The following is a 27,757-nucleotide window of genomic DNA, read 5'->3' as shown; positions in this document are numbered from 1 at the left end:
GAGGCATATTTGCAGGTGGCCCCCAGAGTGGAGAAATGGCGGAGGTGACCGTTGCCTACAGCGCTTCTCCTGACCTCCTCGCTCTCTTCCTCTCCCTCCCCTCAATCCCTTGGACGAAGGTGATTTTTAAATTTTCGACATGTTTAATGCTCTCGGGTCTTCTCGTATCTGGAAAAGCACAGAACCTGTGTTGCCCTGGATACTTCTGAGATGTGGCCGCCCTTCCCCAGGCCCAAGCCCCCAAGAAGACAGTCTTCTTCAGGAGCCTGGGAGCACGTTTTGTAAGCCTCTCTATTGAAATGAGGCCGCCGGCCAGCCGTGCGTGTCCGCACTGTGGTGGTCCCAGCGTGCTCTGGACACTCCGTTTGAAAGAAAAGGTCGGGAAGATTCTCAGGACAGAGGCAGCTAATTTCCATCCTTGAGGCTTTATCTTACAAAGGACACTTGATTTAAGAACAAAACAAAACAAAGCAAACAAACAAAAAAGAGCAAAAAAACACCTATGTCTGTGGAAAATTTGCTCCCATTTCCAAACGGGTTCCCTTTGGCTGAAATAGAATACTTTCACCTTTTCTCAGTTGAGCGACGCTCTTAGCGCCAAAATTCTCTAAAGAGAATGAACCCCGCCCAGCACACCTACGTGCAGGACACGTAGGATGGGGAACAATTCCGTGGCTGTAGGCATACAGCTGGTGTTTAATACAAGCTAAATGGATCCGTGAAAAATAGCGTTGTCATTGCTGCTCCAAGAAGTAGTGATGATTAAATAGCTGTGAGTTTACAATCCCTTTCATAATCTCAGCAGATAAAAGCCTTATCTGCTCCTGCATCACCATGGAAACCTTTGATATGTATTCCTGGGGGCAAAACAGCAGGACCGCCCTCCCGTGTGTGCACAGGGGAAAAGCTCCCCTGGCAGCCGGGGTCTGCAAGGGCTCCAAGTGCATTGTGGGTATTCAGGGCTGGTCACGAGTCCACAAGCTCCCCCGGCCCGATATAGAAAATACCAGATAATGCAGCCTTAGGTCATCAAAGTTTTCCTCTGACTCTGTTTACACATGTAAATAGGAAGGAGCTAAATGGGAAAGAATAGTGACACTAAAGACCGTTAAAAGAGACAAGACGTATGTGGACACAGATATCCTTTTTTTTTTTTTTTTCCAAATCAGATATCCTGTGGCCCATGTGCTCACTGGTTTGGGAGGTCAGACTCTGGATGGTTGAGCGGAGAGCTGGATCAACCCGTGGTGCCGGAGTGTGTGTGTGTGCAAGGGTGTGGGAGTGTGTGTGCACAGCTGTAGGAACGGTGAGTGTGTGTGTCTGTGCTCAGGAGACTCCGGGAGTCTGGCCCTGTGGCCCTGAACAATTACACAGGAAGTAGCCCCTCTTACCATTTGAATAGAAAACCTTCTGAAGGAGAACCCGGCCTCAGGGCCCCCGTTGGGGCAGAAAAAAGGGCTTGACCACTCTCAGAAGGTGGCGTGCCTTAATGCCATCTGACAGTTCTGTTTCCTGCATTTCCAGGTTTTAGACCTCCCCCTCCGTTCCTTAGATTAAGAAGGAAAACCTATTGAGATGATTCTGTGGGGTTTCTCTTTTGTTACAAATAAACCTCGTCCCTCACAGATCTTGGGCATTCGGGAGGGTGACTGTGTCTGGGTCTGGAACCAGGCGGGCCTGCGGGCGCACCCGACTCCCTTGATGGCTGTGCTTGGCCCTTGCCACCCCTCGGCTTCTTCGGCTTTCCTGGTGAGCATTTCTTTACCTGCAGAACAGCAGCAACACTGCCCACCTTGCTGGGTCGTACTACGGAGCGCGGTTTACGTCCGAGAAACACGTGGCACAGAATCGAAGCTTAATAAATAGGGATTATTACTGATCACGTGCATGTGTATCAATGTGCGAATGTCCTTAATGTTGATTCACAGCGAGCACATTCTTCTGGACTAAAGATAAAAGGGTCATAAAATCCCAGAGACATACTTCCCTCAAACATTAGCACAGCTTAAATAAGGAGATAATGTAACAGGGTCTTAGCTCTGCCACTAATTAGTTCTGTAACCTCAACGAGTTGCATCACCTTCCTGGCTTCCGGTTGTCAGCGGAGCTGTGTTCTAGACACCAGCCAGGCTGTGCAGGGGAAGCGACTTTGACAGGGGCCTCTGGGATGACTCATGCCCGCCTCCCTCCCGGCCGGTTCTTGCAGACCCGCTCCTCTCCCCTCTCTGGAGGCAGTGGCCCTTCTTTTCATCTTTTCCTTGTCTCCAGGCTGTTGAAGGCAGGTGCTGTTCTAGTCCTTGGGAGCAGGCAGCCAAGGCTCAGCCTCCGCCAAGGCGGGTGTGGCTCGAGCCCACCCCCTGCACCCCGCACCGAGCGTGCCCCTTGCAGGGCCGGTCCTTGACCTGGAGCCCCAGGTCTCCACTCTCCTGGTCAGGAGGTCGGCCGTGCACGCCCCCCGGAAATGGCTCCGCACTCTCCCAGTTTAGGCCCTGGGAATCAGCATTCTTCTGTTGACCTTCAGGTTTTGCCCCAAGTCCACTCCCCTACCGCCTCTTCAGGTTCCACACCCCTCACAGGAGACCGGGGACGCCCCCTGCTTTCCAGCACTGCGTTTCCAAAATGTTTCGAATCCGAGCCCAGAAGGACATCCAGCCTTGCAGTAGAGAAGCGGGAGACTGGTCACTCCGGGCAGTGAGCCTTGGTGCCAAAGGGACGGTCTCCTCCATCTGCAGGGACACAGACGTTGGATCCCATGTAGAACAAAAGGCCGGCCCGGCAGCATGAGCCAGGGAGGAAAAGCCGCTCAGCGTAGATGGCGGGGCGGAAGGTGACCAGCAGGCTGGTCCCAGTGATAATTAGAGGCGGCCCGGCAGGCAGCAGCTGAGGCCCCATCCCCGAGAGCCATTTCAATTGCGGAGTCAGCGCAGAAGGGCCTATTGGCCTGATAGTCATCTCTGCCTGGCCATTTGATCACAGGGAAATAATAGCCCCAGCCTCACTGTGTTAGGCTGGATGAGGACAATGACCCGCCGTGAAAGGAGTTAAATAGATTCTGGGGAAGGGGAGGGGGAGGGGGCCCACACGGTGGCAATTCAAGATCTTTTGGACGCGGTTAGCTCGTTCTTTAATTAAGCCCCTTCTTCAGCTCACCCTGCGGAAACGCACCTGCCTGCCGTCTGCCATCCTGAGTGGGGAGCAGGACAGTGACTTCACACCGTTGCTTCCCGAGCTTTGCCGTGGCCCATGGGGGTTTTTCAAGGGAGGCCGCCGCAGACCCGCCTGCTCTTGCTTCCCTTTGTGCTCGGGATGACTTGATGAAAGCCGCATTAGAAAGCGGGTGCGCCCAGCAATTTCCTTCATCAGAGGGAGAAGGTCCTAAACAGCGTTCATTCCGAAGCCATCAGGCGCACAGCCAGCTTTCCACGAGACGCACGAACCCCAGGGTTTCCTTCATTCGCTTGGTCTCCACGTCGTCCCCCAAACTGCGTCTGTCTGTGCCTGACAACGGGGGCGCAGCATAGTTTCCTCTACCAGAAGACTCGTACTTTCTGCAGCGGCATGTCATAAACAACCAGGGGCCGTGACGTGGGATTGTGTCATTTTCTGAACAACCCAGTTCTATTTGGCGTCTCTGTGGTGGTACCTGTTTCAGGCTGTTTGGTGCTTATTCCATTCCGCAGATCATTCCCATTCACATGGGCCCGCGATGGGCATGAGCCAGTGTCTGGCCAGAAATCAGCAGGAGGCACCTGTCTGCGTTCCTGGAAATCCTGTCCTTGTCAGAGTTGTGTTAGCATGGGTCCAGAGCTCATCACTCCCTCCCCTACAGATGCTGGTGCCTTTTCAGGGAGGGACCTGGAATGTGCTGGTTCTCTCTCGCTCACAGGCCTGCTGTCTCCCTCGCTAAGGGAGGCTGGTGCAAACCCGGCCCAGCCCGGATCTCCCCCAGGCCTGCTGCAGCTCCAAAGGACAAAGAGCTGTGGTGGCTGGTTCCTGAGGACTGGGCCCTCTGGACTGCCGTGCCCCGTGGAGAACTGCTGCCCATGTTGTGAATAGGGAAGCTAAGGTCTTCATTGATTTGTGCAGGTTCCAAAGAAAGTGCAAGTCAGAGATCCCTGTCTGGGCTGCCTGGCTTGAAAAATTGACTGTGCCCTGAGAAGCTATAAATGCAACAGCGGGAAGTGGTTTTCCACCTACCTGGGAAACGGCCCCCTGATGGGCTCACCCATTAAACACCTGCTCCTTCGGGTCTGGTCTCCTGCCTACGTACTGCCCCTGCGGCTGCCCCTGCTCCCTTACCCGTGCTCTGGACACACCCCTTCTGCCTGTGTCATCTCGTCCTTGACGTCAGCTTTATTCCTCACTGCTCTGCCTACTCAGGACCTCCTTGAGTGTCCCCATTCTCTGATTGTTTGATTCTTCCATTATTAGCCCAAAGCTCGCTGGGTCTAGGGAGCTGAGAGGGCATTTGTATTACACGCTTTTAATTATTTAGATAAAAGATGTCCAGGCTCAGATTTATCTCTGCTAAGGAAAAATGGAGATTTCTATGTAGTTCTACTGTGAAAAATGTAGACTTGAGAAGGAAACTGTGATTCAATCGAAAGTATTCAGGAAAATCTTCAAGTTGGATAAGCTTCATGATTTATAGAATTTCAAATACACTGTGAGCCCTTGTTGTCATGTGCAACTCTTTTGGAGACTATGGGCCGGTGATGGTGTTATCTCTCCTCTCAGACAACCATAGGTGTCCACCGTCTCCCATGTTGGGTCTGATTCGGAGGCGGGGGGTGGAAAGAGAGAGATGCACCAAGAAAAGTCTGGCTTCTCAAATGGCACATAACATACTTGTGAGATAGAGAAGGAAACAGAGGCAAGAATTTTCTAGCATTCAGGTGGGGCCTCTGTATGTCCAGCACGAGGTCCGCACCCTTCCACAGTGAAGCCAAGATTTCAGTTTCGCGAATGACCCCCCAGCCCCCAGCACACACACATCCAGTTCAGAAAGGTCCAAGCAGAGTGTTCTCCCCCGGAAAGAGGCCGCACGTGGTGGACCCGGGGCCTGTCAGTGTTGTGCAGACGGCGGGCTCTCGCACTGGACCCGCCCCACAGGTGTAGGAGCGTGACTGGGTCAGACCCGAACACCAGCCCTTACTGGTCCCGTGACGGGGGTGCTGCTGTGCCCGCGACACGTGGAGATGGCTCTGCGATGTCTCCATGTGACGGGGGTGCTGCTGTTACCGCAACACGCGGAGATGGCTCCGTGATGTCTCCATGTGACGGGGGTGCTGCTGTACCCGCGACACGCGGAGATGGCTCTGCGATGTCTCCATTTCCCACCTTCCTCCTCCGACCACTTTCCAGTCCCTCACTCCCTGCGGGCTGGCTAGGACTTGTGGCTGCCCCAATTCCTTCTGTTCCTCCCTCACCGGATGCGATCCTTTTCTCAACATTAGTATCGACAGCTAAGATTCCTATTTCCAATTGTATGATTGCGACTCTGAAGCCTTTGTATTTCACTTGCAGCTCTCTGTGGAATGCTGAGCGCACAGCTCCAAGCCTGCTGGTCAGCTCTGCCCGCGCAGCCCCAGCCCGAGCCCACCACCTTCCTCCCTGGGGCCAAAGGCACGAAGCACGGAAGCATCAACATTCTCTGCGCCTGATCCTGTCCTTCAAAGCCTGCTGCTTCTCCGTGTTGCCCACCTTTAATTAGTGGCATCCCCATAATTAGCCAAACTAGAAAGCTAGTCCCTCCCCGGGGCACGTGCACCCCTTCCCCTTATCAGGGCATCTCTCTTCTGACCATTGCCGCAGCGCAGGTTCAGGCCCAGATCATTCCTGCAAAAGCAGCCACTGGGCTTCCTGCCTCCAGGCGGAGCCTCACCTTCCAGTCTCTCTTCCGCCTGCCTCCAAACTGATTCTCCATAAGCAAAGCTTGTGTTTTCCAGCACTTATGGAACAAGCGCCTTAGCCTGTCACTTGAGGTCTTCACGTGCACGGTCACATCAACCTCTCCATGCACCCCAGCAGGCTCCTACTCATCTGGAAAGACTGCGATCAGGCTCTGCACGTTGCAATGTCCTTCCTCTCTGCTTGGTGAAAAGCATTCTCAAGGCTCCTTTAAATGTTATCTGTTATGTTCTATGTATAATGTTATCTGTGCTATAGTCTATGTAATACACACCATGCGATATATGCTACCTGGTATATGCAGCTATGCAATGTGGTGCATGCTACATGCGATATGCTATGTGCTGTGCTGTCCAGGATGCTCTAGGTGATGTATGTCAAGGCTGTGTGATACACGCTGTATGCTATATGCAATGTGGGACACGCAGTGGGAGCCCATGAATCAGAGTAAGAGGCTCACTGCAAGCACTCACTTCTGTCTCCCACTCTGGGTGTCCTGCCTTTTCTCATGTGTAGCTGAGTGTGGCTCAGGGTCCACAGGCTGGGTGCTGACGCCTGGGATGGCTCCGGGAGCCGCAGGGGGACTGTTGTCTCGGGCTCTGGGATGCAGCCCTCGTCGACTCTTCCTCCTGCCGGGGGGACGGCGTGCTCACGGTCGCCACCGTCCATAGCACGCTGTGTGCTTATTAGCTGTAATGACACACTTAGCATCATTACTTTGTTTTTGTCAAAGCACTCCTGCATCTTCTTATTGAGGGCAGTGGATTTTATCCCCATTACACAAGTGAGGAGAGAAAGAGTCAGAGAGGAGGCTTTTTCAAGGCAGCCGTTGCATCCCACGCTCGCCTGCGCCAGGCTCATGCTGGGGGACCTGCTCCCGTATTCCTTCTTCTCTCCTCACCTTCGCTCCTTCCTGTGGTTGTCCTGACTCCTGTCCTGACTTCTGGCTGCTCTGAGGACTTCCCTTGGCCTCACCCCACACCATGGCTTCCTCTGAAGAGCACCAGGTGCCAGACGTGTAACATGCAAAAGGATGGGAATGGACAAGGTGACAGAGGCCGGTGGGCGCGCCGGAGGGACACCTCCCACCCCCGGAATTTCCCTGGGTGTCGTCAGTCTGTACGCCTACATATAGGACCAGCTCCTCTAGACTCACCTGTCTTCTATAGAACATTGATTTTACATTTGTTTTCTACATCTTGAAATATAGTGTGTACTAGTCAAAATAGTGTGTACTAGTCAGAGTTGCTGTTCCCCAGAGGTGCTGGTGATACTTATTTAAAATCACTGAATGCGGGGCGCCTGGGTGGCTCAGTGGGTTGGGGTCTCTGCCTTCGGCTCAGGTCATGGTCCCGGGTCCTGGGATCGAGTCCCACATCGGGCTCTCTGCTCAGCAGGGAGCCTGCTTCCTCCTCTCTCCCTGCCTGTCTCTCTGCCTACTCGTGATCTCTGTCTGTCAAATAAATAAATAAAATCCTAAAAAAAAAAAAAATCACTGAATGAGAGGGTTGAAGTAAGTCATGCATGCGTGATACCGTGTGAAGTTCGCCAGACGTCAGTGGGAAAGAAGCTCCTGGTAGGCTTTTTGGAAAAAGCGGTTGGCTTCGTCTTTAGCGGATGTGATAGAACAAGTCACCGGACTCCTGAAGAGAGATGGAGCAGGGGAGGGCCAGAGGGAGAGATGGGGGGGGTGCTGGGGGAGGTGCAGGGGGAGGTGCAGGGGGAGGTGCAGGGGGAGGTGCAGGGGGAGGTGCAGGGGCAGATGCAGGGGGAGGCGCTGAGGGAGGCGCAGGGGGAGGCGCAGGGGGAGGCGCAGGGGGAGGTGCTGGGGGAGGCGCAGGGGGAGGTGCAGGGGGAGATGCTGGGGGAGGTGCAGGGGGAGGTGCAGGGGGAGGTGCAGGGGGAGGTGCAGGGGGAGGTGCTGGGGGAGGTGCAGGGGGAGGTGCAGGGGGAGGTGCAGGGGGAGGTGCTGGGGGAGGTGCAGGGGGAGGTGCAGGGGGAGGTGCAGGGGGAGGTGCAGGGGGAGGTGCAGGGGGAGGTGCAGGGGCAGATGCAGGGGGAGGTGCTGGGGGAGGCGCAGGGGGAGGCGCAGGGGGAGGCGCAGGGGGAGGCGCAGGGGGAGATGCAGGGGGAGAGGAGAGACACAGAAGGGGTGGGAGAGAGAAGCGGGTAGGGGAGGGAGGAGAGAGAAGGATGGGGGAGGGGAGAGAAGGGGGCGCGTGAGGAAGGAAGGGCAGACTGGGAGGAGGGTGTGTCCGGCTGCCCAGCTGCCCTGGAGGGCGGGAAGGGCGTGCGGCAGAGTCCTGCGCAGGGTGGGTGCGGGCCGGCGGAGGGACCGTGGGCGGACCAGCCCCGCATAGCTGTTTGCTCAGCTGTTTGTGCGGCTGGCCTTCCTGTGCCTTTCCTTTAGTGTCACTCCCTCAGAGAGAACTTCTTTGATCGTCTCACTTCATGCAGGGACCCCTTCCTTTCCAATTTTCATTTTTATGAAACTTTCTTGGTCTTTAAGCCTCTCTGCCCTCTGTGATCCCTCGGCTCGTGGATGCCGCCATGCCTGGCTCTCTCCGTAGCACAGGCGCTCACTGCTGCCGCCCCAGGGCCCGGGCACAGCATCCCGGAATGTGTCCGCAGTCAGGAACCAGGCAGGGATGGGGGGGGGGGGGTTCTGGCGTGTGCCGGGGCTGGGCAGAAGGGCGCCCTGCAGAGGGCTTCCTGCACCGGCGCGGGGACGCTGCCTGTGGGTCCCCGTGAGCCTGCGGGGGCTGCCACCTCCATGCCCCTGAAGCAGGGCGGCTGCATGAAGGTCAGAGGGATAAGAAACATGGAACAGCCAGGGCAGTCCCGTCAAACACGGAGCAGCCGTGTGCTCTCGAGGCCGTGGGAACCTGGTCCGGAATCTGAGGGGCTTCGATTTTTCTGTGACATCACAAGCACCATTATAATTAGAAAATAGTGTTACGTGGAACGGAATCCCCCGGGATTTCTAAACACCCTTCTTCTCCTTCACCAAATAAAGACACATGCATTTTGCATTAATATTAAGAAATAAATACCAAATTATAAACAGACCAGAAATTATAACATGGTGGTGGGATGTCTGCAGATTTTTATGGTCTCTGGAGTATGCCCCTCTAGAAAGAATTCATTCTTCCTGCTGCTTAAAAATATTCACAATTCTTTGTTAATCTCGTTTACCATGTCCATATAGGAGGAACGTTGGAACAGAAAGTGTGTTTAGGATTCTATGGGCCCTATTCTTCCAGTGCATTTCAATTAGAGACACCATTTGTCTTGTGTGTTTTATCTCTTGGAACATTCTCCCGTGTGCTGTTGGAAGATAACACAATTTTCAGGTCTCTCAAGTTGCTGGGTTTTACTCCGCATCTGCTAACACCCGTAGGTGTATGTAATCTCACTGTAGCAGGATGTTGTCATGTCTTGTTGACTAATTAGCCCCTCACTCCAAATCTCAGCAGCTAAGAGTTCAAGTGTTAAATGGTGGGACAGTGAATCCAAAAGGGAGGGAACCAGGACAGTGCTCAGGAACTGGCTGGGAACTCTGGCTGTATTTTCCCTCGGTCACGCCAGGCACTGTCTGGTTACAGATCCTCGTGGTCTCAACCCGGAGCCACAGATATTGTCCAAACATGAGATTAGCAACTAGACTATATGTGATGAAGGACAGAAAATTCTTTTACGTTGGTATTCCAGGAGGGGAGTGCAAAATGCTGTAATATAACATTATATAATACAGAGGTATTTGCTTATTCACGAAGGCAATGTTGATCATCTACAATGTGCCAGACACTGGGGCCATAACAATTCATAAGACAATCTTTTTGCCCTTAAAGTTCATGATCTGGAGGAAAAGAAAGACAAGTAGACAATTTATAGGATGATATGGTAAGGAATGGGAGACACGTCTTCTCAGGACCCCTGAGGACTGGAGAGGGTTGGAGTCAGGGTAAGTGGCCTTCGAGCTGTGTGAAGAATGAGGAGGAATGAAATAGGACAGGAAGCACGTTCTAGGTGGTAATAGAAGGCCACACAGTACACAGCACAAGCATGGGCTTCTACTGAAGGACTTGAGAAACTACTGGAAAGAGTCCAGTTGTGAAGTTCCAAGAGGAACCTTGAGGACATATCATGACTGGTTGTTCAAGGATGAACTCATTGGGGAAGAAAAGTGAGATCCGACAGACCGAGGGACTCTTTTGAAGGAAAAGAGACGACGGATCTGCGATAACGCCGTGATGGCGGATTCTAGGGTGATTTAAGGACGACATTATTGGGTTCAGCTGCAGTGAGGAGGGTTTGGAATCTCATTGGGAGACACTGAGTTGATGCTGGTGGTGAGCCAGAGAATGCAGGGAAAAGACAGTGTGTGAAGATGATGTCATGATTTTCAGTGTGTGCCAATTTTAGTTGAGGTACCAGTGAGACATTCTTCTGTCCATGAGTGCCTAGAGCCTCAGACCTGGGCTGGAATGTAGACATGTAAATCCAAAACTTTCCAGAGCACTCATACACCAGGTCGATAAGCCATGAGAATAAAAGTAACAGGAAGATAACTGTAAAGTCCTTGGAATGATAAAATTAAAGAAAATCAGAAGAAAGAGATCATGGAGGCAGACTGGGAGCAGTAAGTGGTCAGAGAGGGAGGGGAAGATCCAGAAAAGAAAAATGTCACAAAAGCCAACAAGAGAGACAGCTGAGGAGAGATGTCATTGATGACATTGGAAGTGTCCATCAGACTAGGAGGAACCTATCCTTAGACTTGCACATCTGAGGTCTCAGGAGAACTTTGGATGAGTACTGTCTGTGGATTCAAGAATAGATTGAGGGATTCCTGGGTGGCTCAGTTGTTTGAGCTCTGGACTCTTGATTTTGGCTCATAATGATCTCAGGTTCCTGAGATTGAGGTCCACCTGGGGCTCCCTGCTCAGCCAGGAGCCTGCTTAAGAATCTCTCCCTCTGTTCCTTCCCCCACTTGCATGCTCTCTCTCTCTCACAAATAAATAAATGCATCTTTTTAAAAAACAGTTGATGAAAATTAAATAAAGAGGGTAAAATGGAGGTAAAGGGGAACCTAGAGTTAATCTGTCTCATTTGTAGTTGGAAAGACAGAGATCCAATGAATTCATTTTCCCAACAGCACCTGTAGACTAGAAAATCCAGTTTCTATGTGGTTTAGAGGAAATATGCTTAGCATGAAAGAGACAGGGACCTGTGGAGGGTCTTGAATCTGGGTCTAGAAACACAAGAATATAACATAGAGCTGCAGAAGCTTCTTGAGCTGCGTGCTGGCATGTTCACAGGCGCATTTTAAGAAGATCTGTCTAACAGAAGCAGGTATGCCACGGAAGGGAGACAAAGGATGGGGAAGCTGGACGTGGACGTGGACTTGGGGGCCGACCCACAGTCCGGGGATGAGGGGGAGTGTAAAGCAGTTGGAAGGGAGGACTGAGTACGAATCATGAGGACAGTGTTTATGAATGGAGGGGGAGGAAATGAAATAGAGAAGAAGCCTAACTAACGTCTGCCTTCTTGTCTTGGCAGAAGAGAGACTCATTGGTAGAAATGGGAAAATCCAGGAGTACCGCTTCTTGGCATATAAAATGCCTTTAAGAATGATAATTCTGATTTCCCAGAGAAGCATCAGTTTTAGATCATTCCAGAAGAAGACTACTCTTGACATGTCACTTAATACATCTCTTTAAATTGGTGTTACTCAATTTTCAGTGAACACAGCTCTGCCGTCATTGTCGTCCCTCATGAATTCTGGATTCCCGTCCGGCTGTTCTTCCCACCCCCCTACCCCCCAAGTCACGGAGCACAACCTCTCACCTCTCGTCAGGAGCAGCTCAGTAACACAGAGAGGCAGCAAGGTTTCATATTACTAATATTCCGGTATTTTTGCAAAAGAGACAAGAGCACACTCATTAGTACACTGTGAAATATTACCCTAAATGAGTAAGATTAAATTATAGTTGTCAAAATAGAGACCACAGCACACACCACGATTTGATGTCCCTAATTCTTTTTTTTTTTTACTTGCTAATTTGTGAGATTAGCTAACACACGGTGGGCACCCCTGTCATTAGGGAGATGGTCGCTTCTGCTCTAACACACAGGTTTGCATACCCTGCTTCCCATGGCTTCCGGCATTCTGTACCTGGGGCACCACATGGGCTGATTATTTGGTTCTTTTTCTCTCTTCAAGCTTTTGCAAGCCACATATGAATTTTCTCCTTTTGAAATTGGTGACGAGGAGATGAGTGTTCTCCAGGAAGATGGAAAAAACACCATTTTGCTCTGAAATTGGAAATCCCAGCCCCGTCTAGAATGACTAACATTGCCTTATCCTTCCTGTTGTGTTCGTGTGCACGCAGAAGTGTGTCTGTATTCTTATGAATGCAAAAAGCAGGCACTGTGCTGGCTTCAGTCTGCTGGTTGGTGGAGTGGTCTTTGCTGACCACTCACCTGGAAGGATGCAGCCAGCCTCTTGGCCTCGGGGCGCTCTGGGAAAGCTTCAAGCCCCAGACCGTGCCATCGAGGTCCTTCGAGGGCCTGCTGCTTTCTGCGAGCGTCTTACAGATCCTGCCTTTCAGTCCTCAATATCCCCACGAGTTAGGCACTTTGAGTTCTCTTTAAGGGGTCTGCAGCTCAGAGCAGGGCAGTGCACTTCCCAAGGTCATGCACCTGGTGAGAGCCAGGAGGGGAGCCCGTGTCTGTGCCCGCTCCCGGAGCCCTGTGGCTCTCGCCCAGCTGCCCTCGACTGCTCGTTGTTACTGGGAGCCGAGTGTGTTCGGGAGACCCAGAAAGGACGTGGGAAGAGAGCGACCAGGCAGAAGGTGGAGGAGCGGGGTCCGAGGCAGGCACGGAAGAAGGCTTGCAGGTATCTCATTCCGAATTTTAACAGTTTTTGTTGTTGTTGTTTTGGGTTTTTTGTTGTTGTTGTTGTTGTTTGTTGTTGTTGTTTTGTTTTGTTTTTTTAAAGTAGTTTCCTGAAGAATATTGAGAAAACACGATGATCGATGTCTGTCGATATTGCATTCGCCTATTTTCTCTGTCAATATTTTCTTGCAGGCACCAGTGACTTTCATGTCCGTGTGCAGCCCCTGGTGTGGCTGTCGCCATGGTGCCCTCCCCACGACCCTGTGCTGGCCTTTAGGCTCCCTTCTGAGCAAAAGACACAGGACACTAGCGTCCTGGCTTCCTCGCCAGGTTGTCTCTCTACCCTCTCTACCTCCCTGGCCAGGTTCCGGGCGTGCAGCCTGGGAGCCTTGAATTGCCTGCGGGTACTATCCACCCCAACGCTCCTTGGCTAGAGATGCACAGCACGTGGTAAAGACTGAGGAGCTCAGTGTGGGCCCAGCCCGGGCCCCCAGCTCTGGAGCGAGCGCTGTCCCCTGCCTTCCAGGGGAAGCAGAGAGGCTTCGGAGTGGGTCTCCTCAGCTAGTGGCCTCACTCTCCCAGAGATCTTCACCCACTGTATGCTTTGCCCCAAAGAAAGCCTCTTTCAGATGAATCTCTCTGGTTTCATTACGAGAATGTTCATATAATAAGTGTAAACAATTTATGTGGAAACTACTTTTAAATGTCCAATATGGTCATGAACTGATGACCATATTGGACTGATGGAGGCGTTACTGCGCCCAGCTCAGGACAGGCTTGCAGAGATGCTCTTTCATTCTCCTAAGGGGCAATTTGGGTACACTTAACATTCCCCCGATAGTCAGGAACAAAGTTTGATTTTTTTCCGCAGTTCCTCCTCATCCCGGAGCACATTATCATCTTCCAAAAAGATACAAGGCAGATCTATCTTCGAAGGCTTGTATATCTGACGACAACGTCAGGCAGTTTGGCGGAGCAAGTTCTCTGAGCTGTGCTCACCCTTCAGCACCTGCTGCCGGGTGCAGTCCGAGATTAGCCCCGACTGATTTTCTCAGGGGAGTCCCGCCATGAATGGAGGAATAGGGGCTCGTAAGTTTTCACTCCGCTCCTCCTTCTAATTAAAAGACTGGCGGACTCTGTCTAGATGTGGAGCTGATAAGCATTTTTAAATCTCCTCTTTGTGTGTCCAGGTCTTCTGAAATCCGGGATGTTGTAATGACACAGCATCTCACGGCTTGTCGCATTCCTGTCCCAGCACCTCTGCCCGACTCCGCCCTTTCCGAGGGCACTTCTGCCATCAGCGTCTCTCCTTCCCGCCCTTCGGGACTCTTGAGGAGATGCTGCTCCGACCATGTGATCTAGAGAGTTCCCCAAGTGTGTCTCTTGTGCTTCATCTCCCTTCTCCATTTTTTTTTTTTAAGCATTTATTGTTATTTGAAAATATCCTTTTGCCCTAGTGGTTTGCTTTTTATGGCCTTTCCTCTACTTTTGCTCGAATGAAAACGCCCTGAGAACAGGATGAGAACAGGATGCTTTTGAGTTATTCCCTGAGTTATTCCCTACAGCCTGGAACACAGCAATTGCCCCATAAATATTTGTCAAAGGAATGAATGAAGAAATGAGCGGATGAGTAATTGAGTTTCAAAACCGCTCAAACATCTTGACCAGGTTGTTGCTCTTTATTAGCCCTGTTGACCCGCCACCCATCCTCTTAGCTTTGGCTCCATTTGCTTTTCCTCTGGATGCAGACCCTGCTGGTGGTCCCTTCCCTTTGCAGCAAACCTGACACCTTCAGCCTCTTGTGTGTGTTTTGAATCTGGGCTACATTGCCAAGTCCTCGTTCCGTCCTTCTGCACCGCTCCCCTTTTATGTATGCTGGTACAGGAGCTGCGCGCTGACGGGCTCAGGAGGTAGCACCCCGTAAGTCAGGAGACAGCTGTTCTGCCTCCCGAATGTTACAGGTCTGGGGTATCCCTACAGGGGACGAGATGGGCTGAGAGTGGATGGTCCTTGCTATCTGTTTCCAGGCAGGTGTCACACAAGTGCATGAAGACGGTACCTGTTCAGTCCACTGCGACTGTCCTATGTGTACCTTCAACTCCTAAATGTGGCTTCAGCTGTTTTTTCTGCTCAGTGGTGCAGTCTGAGCTCTGACATCTGAGGCTAATAGCCAGACACGTGCTTTAACATAAATTCATGCTCATTTATCTTCAGTAAAACAATCTTCTGCATATAGATGTTGTATAGATTCGCGTTCAGAAATAATTTAAAATGATTTTTTTTGTTCTGTCTTCAAATAGGTAGTACATTTCAAAATTGAGGTATAACTTACCTAGAGTACCAGGCAGTGCCTTGAAAACTCAGACACTAGACTCTGATTTGGAAGGTGGGCTTAGCAGACAGAATTTCAAGGCCTTCAAGTATGTATCCAATGGTGGGATACATTGTATTTGAATTAAAACTCACCACTTTTAGTATAAATAAGCTGCAGGCTACTCTCTATCTGCTTTTTAAAAGTATCCCAGAGAACTAGGCTTAATGGTTTGTCAGAGAGTGGGCATTTGCCCTTGACCTTGGCATCAATGTCCTCCCTCCAACATTTAACTATTCTCCAGAGGAGCCAGCTTTGCACGCTTGCATGGGGAAGAGGCCAGGGAGGGGGCAGGGAATAGCAGACTATGGCAAAGGGGGGCCAGGGGAAGAAGAAAACTACCCTCCCCCACCAAGTGCCAATGTGTGTGAAGTGCCGCTGGATGTTTCAAATGTGTGAGTTCTTTTTATTCGTTTGATCAATAATCCGCACATAGAAATTCAGCAGATACTTTACACCATCTCTTTCTGTCTTTTTGGATGGAATTTCACTTGTATTTGTAATACTTTGAAAATTACTTAATCTCTCATTAAATCGCTAGAGTATGCCTTTTTAAATGATGTTTGCATAGGCCATTAAACAGAATGAATAAAAGAGAAGTCCTATGATCTAGGACATTGCTTTTAGAATTGATGCCTACCCAGTGCCTTATCCTGAATTTACTTAGAATACATAAAGGAGCTACATATGCATGAACCCTTGAGGACTGCTTATGCTGAGGTATAGTTTAAATAACTACATAACTACAGTGGGTTAAAAAAGGGGCAAAACCAGGATGCTTCTCTCCACCTTTGCCCTCTGATTTAGTCTAGAGGATAACTCATATATACATCCACTTCTTTGTATAATTTTTATGTATTTATATATGGTACATAATGTTAGATTCCCATCTGTCATGGTATTCGAGATTTTTCAGGGAAAGCAATTGTCACCATAAAGTTTATAAATAGTTACCATTCTGATTAATGTGGCCAACCAGAAGTATATGCTAACCTGACTGATGCAGAAAGCTCCCCACCCCCAATTCTGTGTGATGCAAATTCCTGTGTCCAGTACGCGAACTGGACTTGGTCTCTAAGCTACCATTTAGATGCCTTCCTGCCACCAGGAAGGGTGCTAACACGTGCACACACCTGCACAGAGAAATTTAAGTGTTTTTTTTTTTCTTTTTTTTCATTTTTTTCTTAGCAACGTGGCTATTTTTCATTAGACAGCCCCTTCAGCTAGCTGGTTATTTCCACAATCTAGCCTCCATTTGTGGTCTTTTGAGAAAACACATTCATGTGCCTTGGAATGTAAACACAGAATTGCAAAATTTGACTTTGGTCCCAACCCAGACCCTCTCCATATTCCTTTGGCCCTACTTAGTGGACTGGAGGATTCTCTCTTTCTCCATCTGCATTAGTGTTCTCGGGTTGCTGTAACAAAGCATCCCAGACCAGGTTGCCTGAACAATAGAAATGTGTTATCTCGCAGGTCTGGAGGCTGGAAATCCAAGATCAAGGGGTCGGCAGGCTTGGTTCCTTTTCAGGCATTGAAGGACGGTGTCTTCTAGCCTTTCTCTCCAGCGCCCTGTGGTTTGCCGGCAATCTGACATTCTTTGGTGCTTAGATACATCACGCCAATCTCTGTCTTTATCTGCATGTGTGAGGATGTTGTCCTGCTGTCTAGGTCCATATTTCCCCTTTTTATAAGAATTAGATCAGCGGTCACCTACTCTGTGGCTTCATCTAAAATAATTACACCCGTCACAGCCCTATCTTCAAAGAAGTTTCCACATTCGGGTACTAGGGGATAGGAAGTTAACGTGTGAATTTTGAAGGGGATGAAATTTCACTCATAACACCATCTATGGCCCAAAGCAGCAGGTGTGTCACAGCCGTAGAGATGGTGTTGCCACCAACTGCCCTACCAGCACCATGGGTGACATCCACTGATGCCTGTGCCAAAGCTCCATGTTGGGTGTTTCCTCTAAGGGCGGCGTTCCTCACACATGAAACCATTGGCCCTATGCTGTTGGACCTCAGGTGCCCAGCCGTCCCAGGAGGCCATGGCAAGCCATCTCCCATGTGTGCTTTCACATTGATGTATCCATCTTGCCAAGGAACCAAGCATGACCCACAGGTCTGGAGTAGGAACAATCATGAAGGCATCCTTGCTTTGTCCCAATGCCCCCTGTGCTTGCTTTATGTGGAGAGTATGCAGGGAAGGAAAAGACACTCATGGTGTTGGGTAATCAGAGTTCCTCAGGAATTTGGTTAAATGTCTTCTCCTTCTTGTCCAAAGTCTCCTGTACTCTGGAGCAGTAGCACAAGAGTACAGATGGTCATGGCATGAGGCAAATGAACACGTGGAAGTGGCGGGAGCTCTCAGGGCTTTCACCAAGAACGGCTGTGCTCCTCGCAATGGTCTGCTTGACCCATCACATTCCATGATCCAAATAATCCAGGTCTGTGGGTTCATGCTTTTCTTCCATTAGGGGAGTTCAATTACAGTCTCTTTCCCATAAAGAATTATACCACCTTGCGAGTATGGACAGACCTGCCCACGTTATATCATAAGTTACTTCCAGGCCCAGTGTTTATATTTCATTTCATCGATATTTACTGCAGATTATGCTAGACAAACAAGTGGCTTCATCAGTGTTCAATAGCAATATGTAGTATTCAGCTAATATGACGTGAACTCGTCATATTCTGTAATTAATAGAATGTGTCGCAGCACGGCATCTTGCACACAATGGTTACAAAATATGTTTGCCAGATAAAGGAATAGATGGATTATAAGATGCATGATACATTACAGCCTTATCTCCATCCTGCAGCCAAGGACATGAAAGCTCAGGTGGCTGCAAAAACTCTCCCAAGATCGTCCCACAAGGAAATGCCAGCTCTGAGAGGTAAGCCGTGTCTGACTCTGAAACTCCTGTTTCCTCTATCATTTTGCTACACGAAGTCATAGCAGGGACATCTTTAAAACATAGTCTTTTCATTGTCTCTTGTGGAATCACAACGGCTGCTGTGTTTTAAAAAAGTTGAATGAAGTTAGGAGGCAATCACGCTGAATAGTAAATCTTTTTCCAATTTTAAGAAAAAAGTACCCCAATATGTTACAATTCTACTTAAAGTTATTGAATTGTTGGCCATCTTAGAACCGATTGTATCGACAGCAGTGGATTTGGCTCTGGACACCGTGTATGAAGAGAATGGGACCACATTTAAAGTCATTCTGTGGAGGATGACGTAGTTATAGTAAGAGGAGGGAGTTCTGTGCCAGGGAATGTGGTCAAGGCCTGGCAGGCTGGCCGTGCAGACAGCACATAGCACCTAACACACTGTGAACATCCCCTGTCTGGGGACGGATGGACGGACGGATGTATGGAGCATCACATGGGTCACCAGATTTCATTGCTTTGAAAATGCCTCTGAACTCCGAGACTCTCTCAGTCTAGGATTCTCCGGTTCCATATTTGGTCCTACACAAGAACAGTGTTATTCTTTCTACAGTACGTGAAGTACTGGACTGCTCACTATGCCGTAGATCCATATTCTGACATTCTGAGAGAGGAAATTCTCTCTGAATGCTCAATGCCGATGAGTGTGCTGCTGTCTGGCACGCCGTCATTCACGCCATCTGTGCCGGTGGCATCGTGCCTAATTGCAAGGTGGCCTGACGGTTTTAAGGGGCCCGGCCTGCCAATCACATTTGAGCTTAGCTAGCTAACCTGCAGAACTCAGAATATAATAAGCCGAAAAAAGTTATCCTGCTGGTGAATCGCAACCGCAAATGAAAAGATCATGCTTCATTAAAGATTGCCATCTTTTTTGAATGAGGTAGGCATCCTTTAGATAGCCTCTCCTGAGTTCACGTCCCCCCCCCCACCCACCCCATGACCGCTGCTATGGGATCTCATGCCGTGGAGAGATCACAGACAAAGACCACGTCGTGTCCAGCCAGAGCCACTGAAGCCTTACAAATGTTCAGAGTGTCTTAAACTCTCCTGCTTGGAAACAAATGCACCGAGCTGCCAGAATTTCACAGCATTGTCTTCCTATAATAAGCAAACATCTGTTACCCTAAAACTCAGTTTATCTTTTGGAAAAGACACAGTAGAAGTCTGGAGAGGAGTGAACTTGCTTACCTCCTGGAATTGTCATGGCAAAGACCCAACATAAGCATTAAACTATGTAGATTGTTAACTGCTTTCCCGACACTGGAAATCTGGGAGTGTGTGTTTAGGTTTAGAGCTGCTGGTTAGAGACGAGAGAGTAGGCCGGGGGATGTTAAAAGACTTACTCAAGATCAAACAGGTAGTTAATGCAGAGCTGGGACCATAACGCCTGACACAGTCTCCTTTCTCCCCAAACACAGCTGCAGTCATGGTAATTGCCATTCTAGCAAAATGGCAATCAGGGGTTTTGAGAAGTCTGGGTTGACCATGTTTTTCTTGTTAGCTCGCTGTCCCTTTATTGACATTTCCTCTCTTTTTTTCTTTTTTAGCGTAATCAACCCAACTGGTCATGCACTTAAACATATTTCTTCTGTATAATGACTCTATAAAAATGTTGAAGATTTGAGGCTCATTGTCTTTAAGACATTTAATATGGCCGGCCCATCTCTTGTTTTTATGAAGTAATGTCTATTGTGAGCCATGCTCCGTGTCTGCGGCAGACAGACGCTGTTGCGTCTCTGTATGGGCTGTGACATAGTACTGAATGCATAGCAGGACTGCCGTGGGGGGGAGTGGAAATCAAAAAGGCAGAATGTCATCAAAGAATGTAGATAGGAACGATGTTGAATGATACTGGCTCTTAAGATAGAGTCCAGACTTTTTTTTAGAGGGTTTATTTATTTATTTATTTATTTATTTTTGAAAGAGTGAGCGGGTGTGTGTTTGTGACAGAGAGAGAGAGAGATTGACATTCTGAGAGACCGAGAGAGCAGGAGCAGGGGGTGGGGAGGGGCAAAGGCAGAGGGAGAAGCAGACTCTTCAGATGCGGGGCTTGATCCCAGGATCCCAGGAGCATGACCCGAACCGAAGGCAGACGCTTAACCCACAGAGCCACGCAGGCACCCCAGAACCCAAAGTTTTGAGAGTGGTGTCCCTCACGTATCGTTTCTACTTCAGTGGTCTCTGCTTGAGTACCTCCATACGCGTGTGAGGCATGTTGCATGGGCGGAATCGGACAGAGACCAGTTGAGGAACTGTGTGTTGCAACCTGTTAACCCACTTAGTCGGCATTCGTTCCCCCATCCCTGAATGGCGCCATCAGTCTCCTGCATCATGCTCAGGCATTACAACAGACTTGTTTCCAGTTACTAAAACTCCAGGCTGATCTACATCCGCCATCGTATCTCACACCCCAGCCTAGGGTTCAGGTCGGACTCAGGTTCCGCAGCCTTGAATGGGGAAGCAAGGCGTCATCTGCGCTAACTTGTTCACCTCATACTACATCATCTACACCATCATTGCCTCTACTTTCTGGAAAGCCGGGATGCAGGGCAAGGCCCTGTGTGATTAGGGACCCCTGTACAGATTCCTGAATGTTGGCGTAGTCACACTGGGCCATCGGATTTGGGTTTCCTGGAGGTGTAACTGGCGGTCTGCCTCCCCTCCTCGCCCCATACATCAGACAGTGTGTTGTTTCCTGGTGTAGATGATCACCCGCCTTTGGCCAGCTGATCTCCTGGGAGTCACCTCTTGCTAACACCAGGCATTCTTGCTCTTGGAAATCTGTGTATGTCCTTGCATCCCAAAGATAAATACTGCACCCGGTCTCCTATTTTAAGTCCAAAGGACAATAGATGAAGTGTCTGAGAACAAGGATGATGACTTCTAAACAACTCCTGCAAAGGATGGGGCTGGCTGCCATTTTCAAAAATTAGGATTGTCACCTAGCTTCTCAGTTTAATGGCTTTAACAAGGCTCTAAAAATGGGAACAATATTGAATAGTCAGCTACATTTATTTATATCAAACCTTGATCTGAAAAAATTCTGAGGTGGTTCTTTACCAAAAGAAGAAAAAGAAAAGAAAAGAAAACATGTACAAGAAAACATTGTACACAGTTGGATAATTTCGCTAGAAATACGCAATTCACATCTTTAGGCTCTCCATATCAAAACGATCCGACGTGCCTTTGATTATACGTGACTTCCGTAGACCAAAGATGCACAATGGTAAAACTTTTTAAATTTTCTCTGGGAAAAAAAAAAAAAAGATGCAGCATTATCTTGTGGAAGCATATGGGAAAGCAGTGAGTCATGTTCTCAAGGGGCAGCAGAGATCTAGACACTCCAGAAAGAAGGTGTCGGGGGTCCCCCAACTTTCAGCCTCCATAAGTATTTGCCCTTTTGATAGCTTCCGTTTTCTGATCTGCAAAGAATGGGAATTAAATGTATCTCAAACAATTACTTGAGGGTTTGCACAAAGTATCATAAATACAATCCCCCAACTGGCACAGAAGAACATTTTTTTAATCTGTGAAAAAGTTATTTATAGAAATCAGATTCTTATCTAAACGAACACACATTTTAAACAATAGACATTTCTTAACATTTAACTCCTAAAGACCTGGATAAATATTATGTCCCTGTTTTAGGTTGATGGCAAAGCTGGGCTCAAGGACAGATTTGCTAAAGAAGTAAGAGCCTTTCTTCAAGGACAAATCATAGCATCACCCTCTTCCTCTTACATCACAACTGGTGAATACAGTCACTCTGCAAAGCTAAAACGTTCTGTGATTGCTGTCTAGGTCAATTACCGTCATTTGGCCAGTCCCTCTCTTTCTTGCAGGGAGGCCTTGTCAATAAGCCAATCCCTCCCAGGCTTCATGTGGCTGCAATTAAGCTTCGCCCCTCCCCTCGGGTTTCCAGAATCTGGGCATACTGTGGATAAATCCACCCCATCTGAAAAGGTGGGGAGGAAAGAGAAGACAGCAGGGCCAGCATGTCTTTCTGCTGCCTTCTTCTCTTCAGTGGGGACTTTAACTATGTTCACTCGACGTTCATGTTATTTCCTATTTTTGAGCAGAATGGCTAGAAGCAGTAACAGCAGCAGCAAAGCCACGGGTCTGTCAGCCATCTCTGCCTTTCTCACACACGTGCTCTCTCCGTCACATACACACAAACACATGTCGTTCTTGTGAGTTTTGAGTTTCCAAATATAGGAAATGAGACTGTGATTCCTAGAGCAATCATTGGACTCCTTAAAAGCTTCAGAATTTATCACTACTGCTAGAATGCACAAGAAAAGGGATGCCGAGCCCACGGACCTCCACATTGTCCAGAGCCCCCCACCCCCACCACACGTGCAGAGTGCCCCCACCACGCATGGCATTCAGCCTAAAAGGGCTTTTTAAAGTTTCTGCTCCTTGTTGGGCCACAGTATGGTAGTTCAGAACAATCCTGCAGAGGACAACAGGGCTGGTCAGCATAAAGCCAGGGAGATTTAAAGCCAGGGGCCATTGTAAGCAGCCTTATCAGATGCCCACCTAGACTGTAACCCACGTGTGCACATGCCCAGTGTAATCCCCCAACAGTGAATACGATGACTACCATTCCCGTGGTGAGGTTGGGTTACGCAGCACAGCCGGCTCCAGAAAAGGAAGATGGCTCTGGGCAGCACCTGTCTACTTCGATGAGCACTGAAAGAGACGGCGGCCATCCTACATGAAGAGATTTGAAGCATGAGCTGGGATTTTACCCAAGGAAGATCCTCCATTGCTGGCTTCGTGTTGGAAGGGGCCAAGTGACAAGGATGTGAAGGCTCCCAACAGCAAACCCAGAAACAACGCCCACCACCCCACTCCTCAACAAGGAACTGGATTCTGCCAAGGACAAGAGTGAGCTGGGAAGGGGGCCCTGGGACCCAGAAGAGAACCCAAGCACCGGGGCTTTGATTGTGCCTCGTGTGCAGTTTGCTGGTGGAAAGCACGGTCCTGTCACATCTGGACTCGCAGAGCGGAGAGCTAGTGAGTGAGTGGGATCTCCCCACACCAACTCCATTGAGATAGGAGTTACACACCATAAAATCCATTCTTTTAAAGTTTACGATTTAGTAATTTTTATTACATTCACAGAGCTGTCCATTATCTAATTTCAGAACATTTTCATCACCCCCCAAAAGAAAGGTCCTCCCATTAGCAATCAATCCCCCCCACCCCTGACCTCCTGGCAACCACTCGCCTGCCTTCTGTCTTACAGATTCAGCTGTTCTTGACATTTGAAGTAAATGACATCATAGGACATGTGCCCATCTGCGTCTGGTTCCTTTCACTGAGCTGTAGCATGTGTAATTACTCCATTCCTTTTTACAGCTGAATAAATGTCCACTGTATGGATAGATCACATTTCACTTACACATTCACTTGTTGATGGACGTTTGGGTTGTTCCTCATTTTTGCTTATTAAGGATAATGTTGCTGGAACATTTCTGTCCAGGTTTTTGTGTAGACACACATCTTCAATCCCTTTGAGTGTGCATCTAGGGGGTAGAATATTGCATGATATGGAATGTCTATGCTTAACATTTTGAGGACCTGCCAACGGGTTTTCCCAAGTGACTGTACCATTTTGCTTCCCACAGGCGACGAATGAGAATTCCAATTTCTCCACAGGCTCACCAACATTTGTTACTGGCGGTTATCATCATGGGATTATTGGCCATTTGCTTGTCATTCTTGAAAATATGTCTATTCAAGTTCTTTTCCCATCTAAAAATATTGGAATGTCTTTTTACTATTGAGTTGTAAGGATTCTTTATATATCCTGGATACAAGTCTTCTACCACATAAACGATTTACAAATACATTCTTCCATTCTATTAATTGTCTTTTCACCTTCTGATGGTATGTTTTGAAACACAGAGGTTTTAGGTTTTGCTAAACTCAAAATTATTTATATTTTATTTTGTCACGTGTGCCTTTATTGTCTCATCTAGGAGACTACCACCTAAACCTGGGTCACGAAGTTTTACTCCTGTTTCTTTCAAAGACATCCATAGCTTTAGCTCTTAGGGTTCAATGCGTAGTTAATTTTGAGTTAGTTTTTATATGAAGTGAAATAGGGGTCCGCTTTCATCTTTTGCGTGTGGGTATTTAGTTCTCTAGCATCATTTGTGTTAAAGATTATTTCCCCCCATTGAGTTTGCCTGACACCTTGCCAAAAATTTACCGATGATACGCACGAGTTTATGACTGGGTTCTCATTTCGTTCTGCTGATGTCTACGTGTATCCTTATGTCACTATCACATTGCCGTAAGCTTCGGGGAAGCGTGAGTCCTTCAAATTTGTTCTGTATAAAGACTGTCTGGTCATCCCTGGTCCCCCGCCTCTCCCTCGGAATCTTAGGACTAGTTTGAATCCGTTGTTTTCCTACTGAGGGTCCACACTGCCTCGCGGCCACTCTTCATAGAAAGTCAAGAAGGCGTCCGCACTGGAGTGCTCAGTCTTGCATATTAGCGTCAATCACTTTATAGCATCTCATTACCTCCTCCGGAGGCCGGTGGGCCAGTGGAAGGTACCCGGCTTGAGGGGAGCACCCAGATTGTAACAGAGGAGGGGAATGCAAACTGAGGGCCAGACGTGAGGAACGAGGTAGAGCTACAGTCCTGAGTGGAGCCACAACCAGAAAAGCGGTGATGAGTTCAGCGTTGCCTGGCACATGTTACATGCTTTATAAGCAGTGGGTGAATTAATTAATGAATAAGCCAAGAAGCTGAGTGACGGTGCAGGGTTTCTATGAGTGGTGTGAATGCTCAGAAGCCCATTTTTGTGTGGCTCTAGCTGCAGGCCTGGGTCCACAGACACTGACTACAAATAAGGAATGACACGCTGTGGGACTTCAGATCCTGCGTCCAATGCAAAAATCCCTACTTCTAGTGTTAGCATATGAGCTCAGATTAACTCACTGCATTTTCTTGCTAAAACGAAGACCCAAGGCATGATTTAATTAGTCAATCTCTTGCAAACGGATGGTTTAGAAGAGAATGGCTGTAGTAAGTTATCCTTGTAGCATTTTTATCCCTCATTGATTCTGCTCTGGTAAGCACATGCAATTCAACATCAAGAAAGAGAAGAATATGCTGAAGACGCATCATTTTATAACGCCGGAAAGCAGATTTATAAAGACTCCCGCAGACTTGGAATGCCAGCCAATTTTTACAAGTGTGAGCATTCTCCCAAGTTCTTCATTGTTTGGAGGACCTTGAGCCATACAGCAATGACCGATTTATGAGGTCAGTTGATCATGGCGTTAGAAAAATGGGATCTATCGAGTATTGTCTGATCGAATACTGCATATTGCAGAAGTGGGACTCTCGATTCAGACATTTCATCCTGAAAGAACGGGTTATCAGCCAAAGAACCGACCGGCGCATCCCATGAAAGCATTTATAGCAAGGGCAGTGCGGTTGTTATAAATTCTGTGCCCGGTGGCTCTTCAAGCAGGCCCTGGCGTTCCGTGTGGACGGCAGCACATTTCTATTGCATAAGCAACCCCTTATGGCCCTCTCGCTTTGTGTACGTTACCGTGGCAAGCAAAGCCCAAGGCTATTGGCAGAGCTGACGATTTTTTTCAACATGATTACCACTGCTTGTGGATTAGGTAAACTGCAAGGAACCAGAAGCAGGGCTTTCCAGCTTGAGAGCTTGTGTATTTGCCAAATGAGTGGTTTTGAAAATTGGCCTGCCTTTGCTGAAACACGTTTTTCTACACTCTAAGAAACCTCCCTCAGAAAAGAAAAACGTTGTGCCAGAACACGGGAGGCCAAATGAACACTGTGCAACCTATCTTTTCTTCTTTCTTTCTTTCTTTCTTTCAGTTTCCTTTTGTGGAATGGAGACGGGGCAAGTGAGAACTCCATTCACACCCCACCACTCTCTACAGTGGCTCTGTGCTGTGCGTCATGGGGTCATGGGGGGCGGTATTGGACGAGAAAGCTGTGGACCCTATTTCCAGTAACACCTACTCAGCCTCAGAAAACTCTGGGAGTAATAGGTTGATCAGAAGCCTGGTAAGTAGGGAAGTTTCCTGGAGGTGTTTGAGGAGGGGCGGGGGGTGGGGGACAGTTTGCAGGTGCCTTCCAACCGTGCCAGCAATGGACTCAAGGCAGAACATATTTAATTACATCACAAGGGTTCTTTCTCAAATGCCCTCTTTCCAGTCTCGGGTTTCTTGGCAGACGATATTGCAAACTAAGAGTTGGTTGAATATATGGAAGCCAAAAATAAATAAATAAATAAATTTATATATAATTTATATATTTTTATATATTATATAATAATAATAATAATAATAATAACAATAATGCTGCATGTCTGGAGGTTTGAGTGGGGAGAAAGTCCTCCCTGTCTTGCTGAGAGGTAAAACAGCAAACAGCAGTCCAGGGAGAGGGCCCGTAGGCCAGAAGCTGCTAGGACCTTGGCAACCAGGACTCAGAGCCCTCAAGGCACAGCCCAGAAGGCAGCACACAATTCAGGATCCTCCGCCTCTACCCGGTAGATGTGGCCCTGGAGGACTTCCTCCGCAGATCGTCCTGGCTTTTCTTTCTCCCAAGCTCTGAAAATGGGGTCAGGTGATCTCAGATGTTTCAGCTCTGTAACTGCTATTAACCTTTTTTTGTTTGTTTGTCTGCCTCATAGGGACGGCGACAATAAGATCCCGCCGTCTTGGCTCAGCGTCCCGATCAGAGATGTTTCCAGGAGCCGTGGGACTCTTCCGGGGGCCAGAAGATTGCACGTGGCCGTTGACCAGTCACTGTACCGCGCACTTGGCGCGTCCATCCTTGTGGCCGGCCGGGGGCAGCAGGATCCGGGATCCGCGCGCCGCAGACGCAGGAGGGCAGCCCCGGGGAGGGCAGGTCTGGCGGAGGGTCCCCGGGGAAGGGGGTTGGGTGGGTGAGTGCAGGTCCGCGGAGGGGGCCTGGCCCTCGCCCGTCTGCGGCCGCACAACCCACACGGTTGCTCCGTCCGCGAGGACGTCTGCCTATTTCAAGTTTTGAGGGAGGAGCCCCTAAACCATTTCCTTACTATCTGATGGCGGAGTTGGATTCTGGAACAATCCGGGGTAGACAGGCAGGAAAATCCCAGCAACTGAAACATCGCCTTATCTCAGAGGCAGGTGAGCACGTGCTGTGGGCCTGTGGGCCTGGGACCAGTATGGAGCTGCCCACCTCTCTCCCGTGGCCGCCAGCCCGCGTGCACCCTGTGGGTGCTGCGCAGGGCGCCGGGCTGGGTGCCGCTCTGGGTGCTGCTCTGGGTGCTGGGCTGGGTGCTGCGCTGGGTGCCGCTCTGGGTGCTGGGCTGGGTGCTGCGCTGGGTGCTGCTCTGGGTGCTGGGCTGGGTGCTGCGCTGGGTGCCGCTCTGGGTGCTGCGCTGGGTGCTGCGCTGGGTGCTGCTCTGGGTGCTGGGCTGGGTGCTGAGCTCCTTCCCGCACTCGGGCTGTGCGCTCAGTGGTGCCTTCACCTGCCCGGTGTTTTCTCCCGCTTCCTGACCCGCTTGTCCGCAGCGCAGTTCACTCCCTGCGGTAGTTTTGAACACAGATCCACAAGGTCTTAGATCGTGTTCTCTTCATGGGCGG

At 49.3% G+C, this 27,757-nt stretch overlaps 1 protein-coding gene across 1 annotated transcript in view; it reads left to right on the top strand.

Annotated features, from left to right (window-relative positions):
• Window positions 1-27,298, top strand: part of LOC116596422 — a 76,134-nt gene extending 48,836 nt beyond the window's left edge. Inside the window, exon 3 of the mRNA XM_032353719.1 lies at window positions 26,821-27,298. Within this exon, the coding sequence (XP_032209610.1) occupies window positions 26,821-27,179 (359 nt within the window). The 3' untranslated portion in view covers window positions 27,180-27,298. The remainder of the gene's footprint in view (window positions 1-26,820) is intronic.
• Window positions 27,299-27,757: the final 459 nt, after the last annotated feature.

This window comes from Mustela erminea, chromosome 7 (genome assembly GCF_009829155.1).
Source record: "Mustela erminea isolate mMusErm1 chromosome 7, mMusErm1.Pri, whole genome shotgun sequence".
NCBI classification, from domain to species: Eukaryota; Metazoa; Chordata; class Mammalia; order Carnivora; family Mustelidae; genus Mustela; species Mustela erminea.
This window is presented reverse-complemented; position numbering and strand designations above follow the sequence as displayed.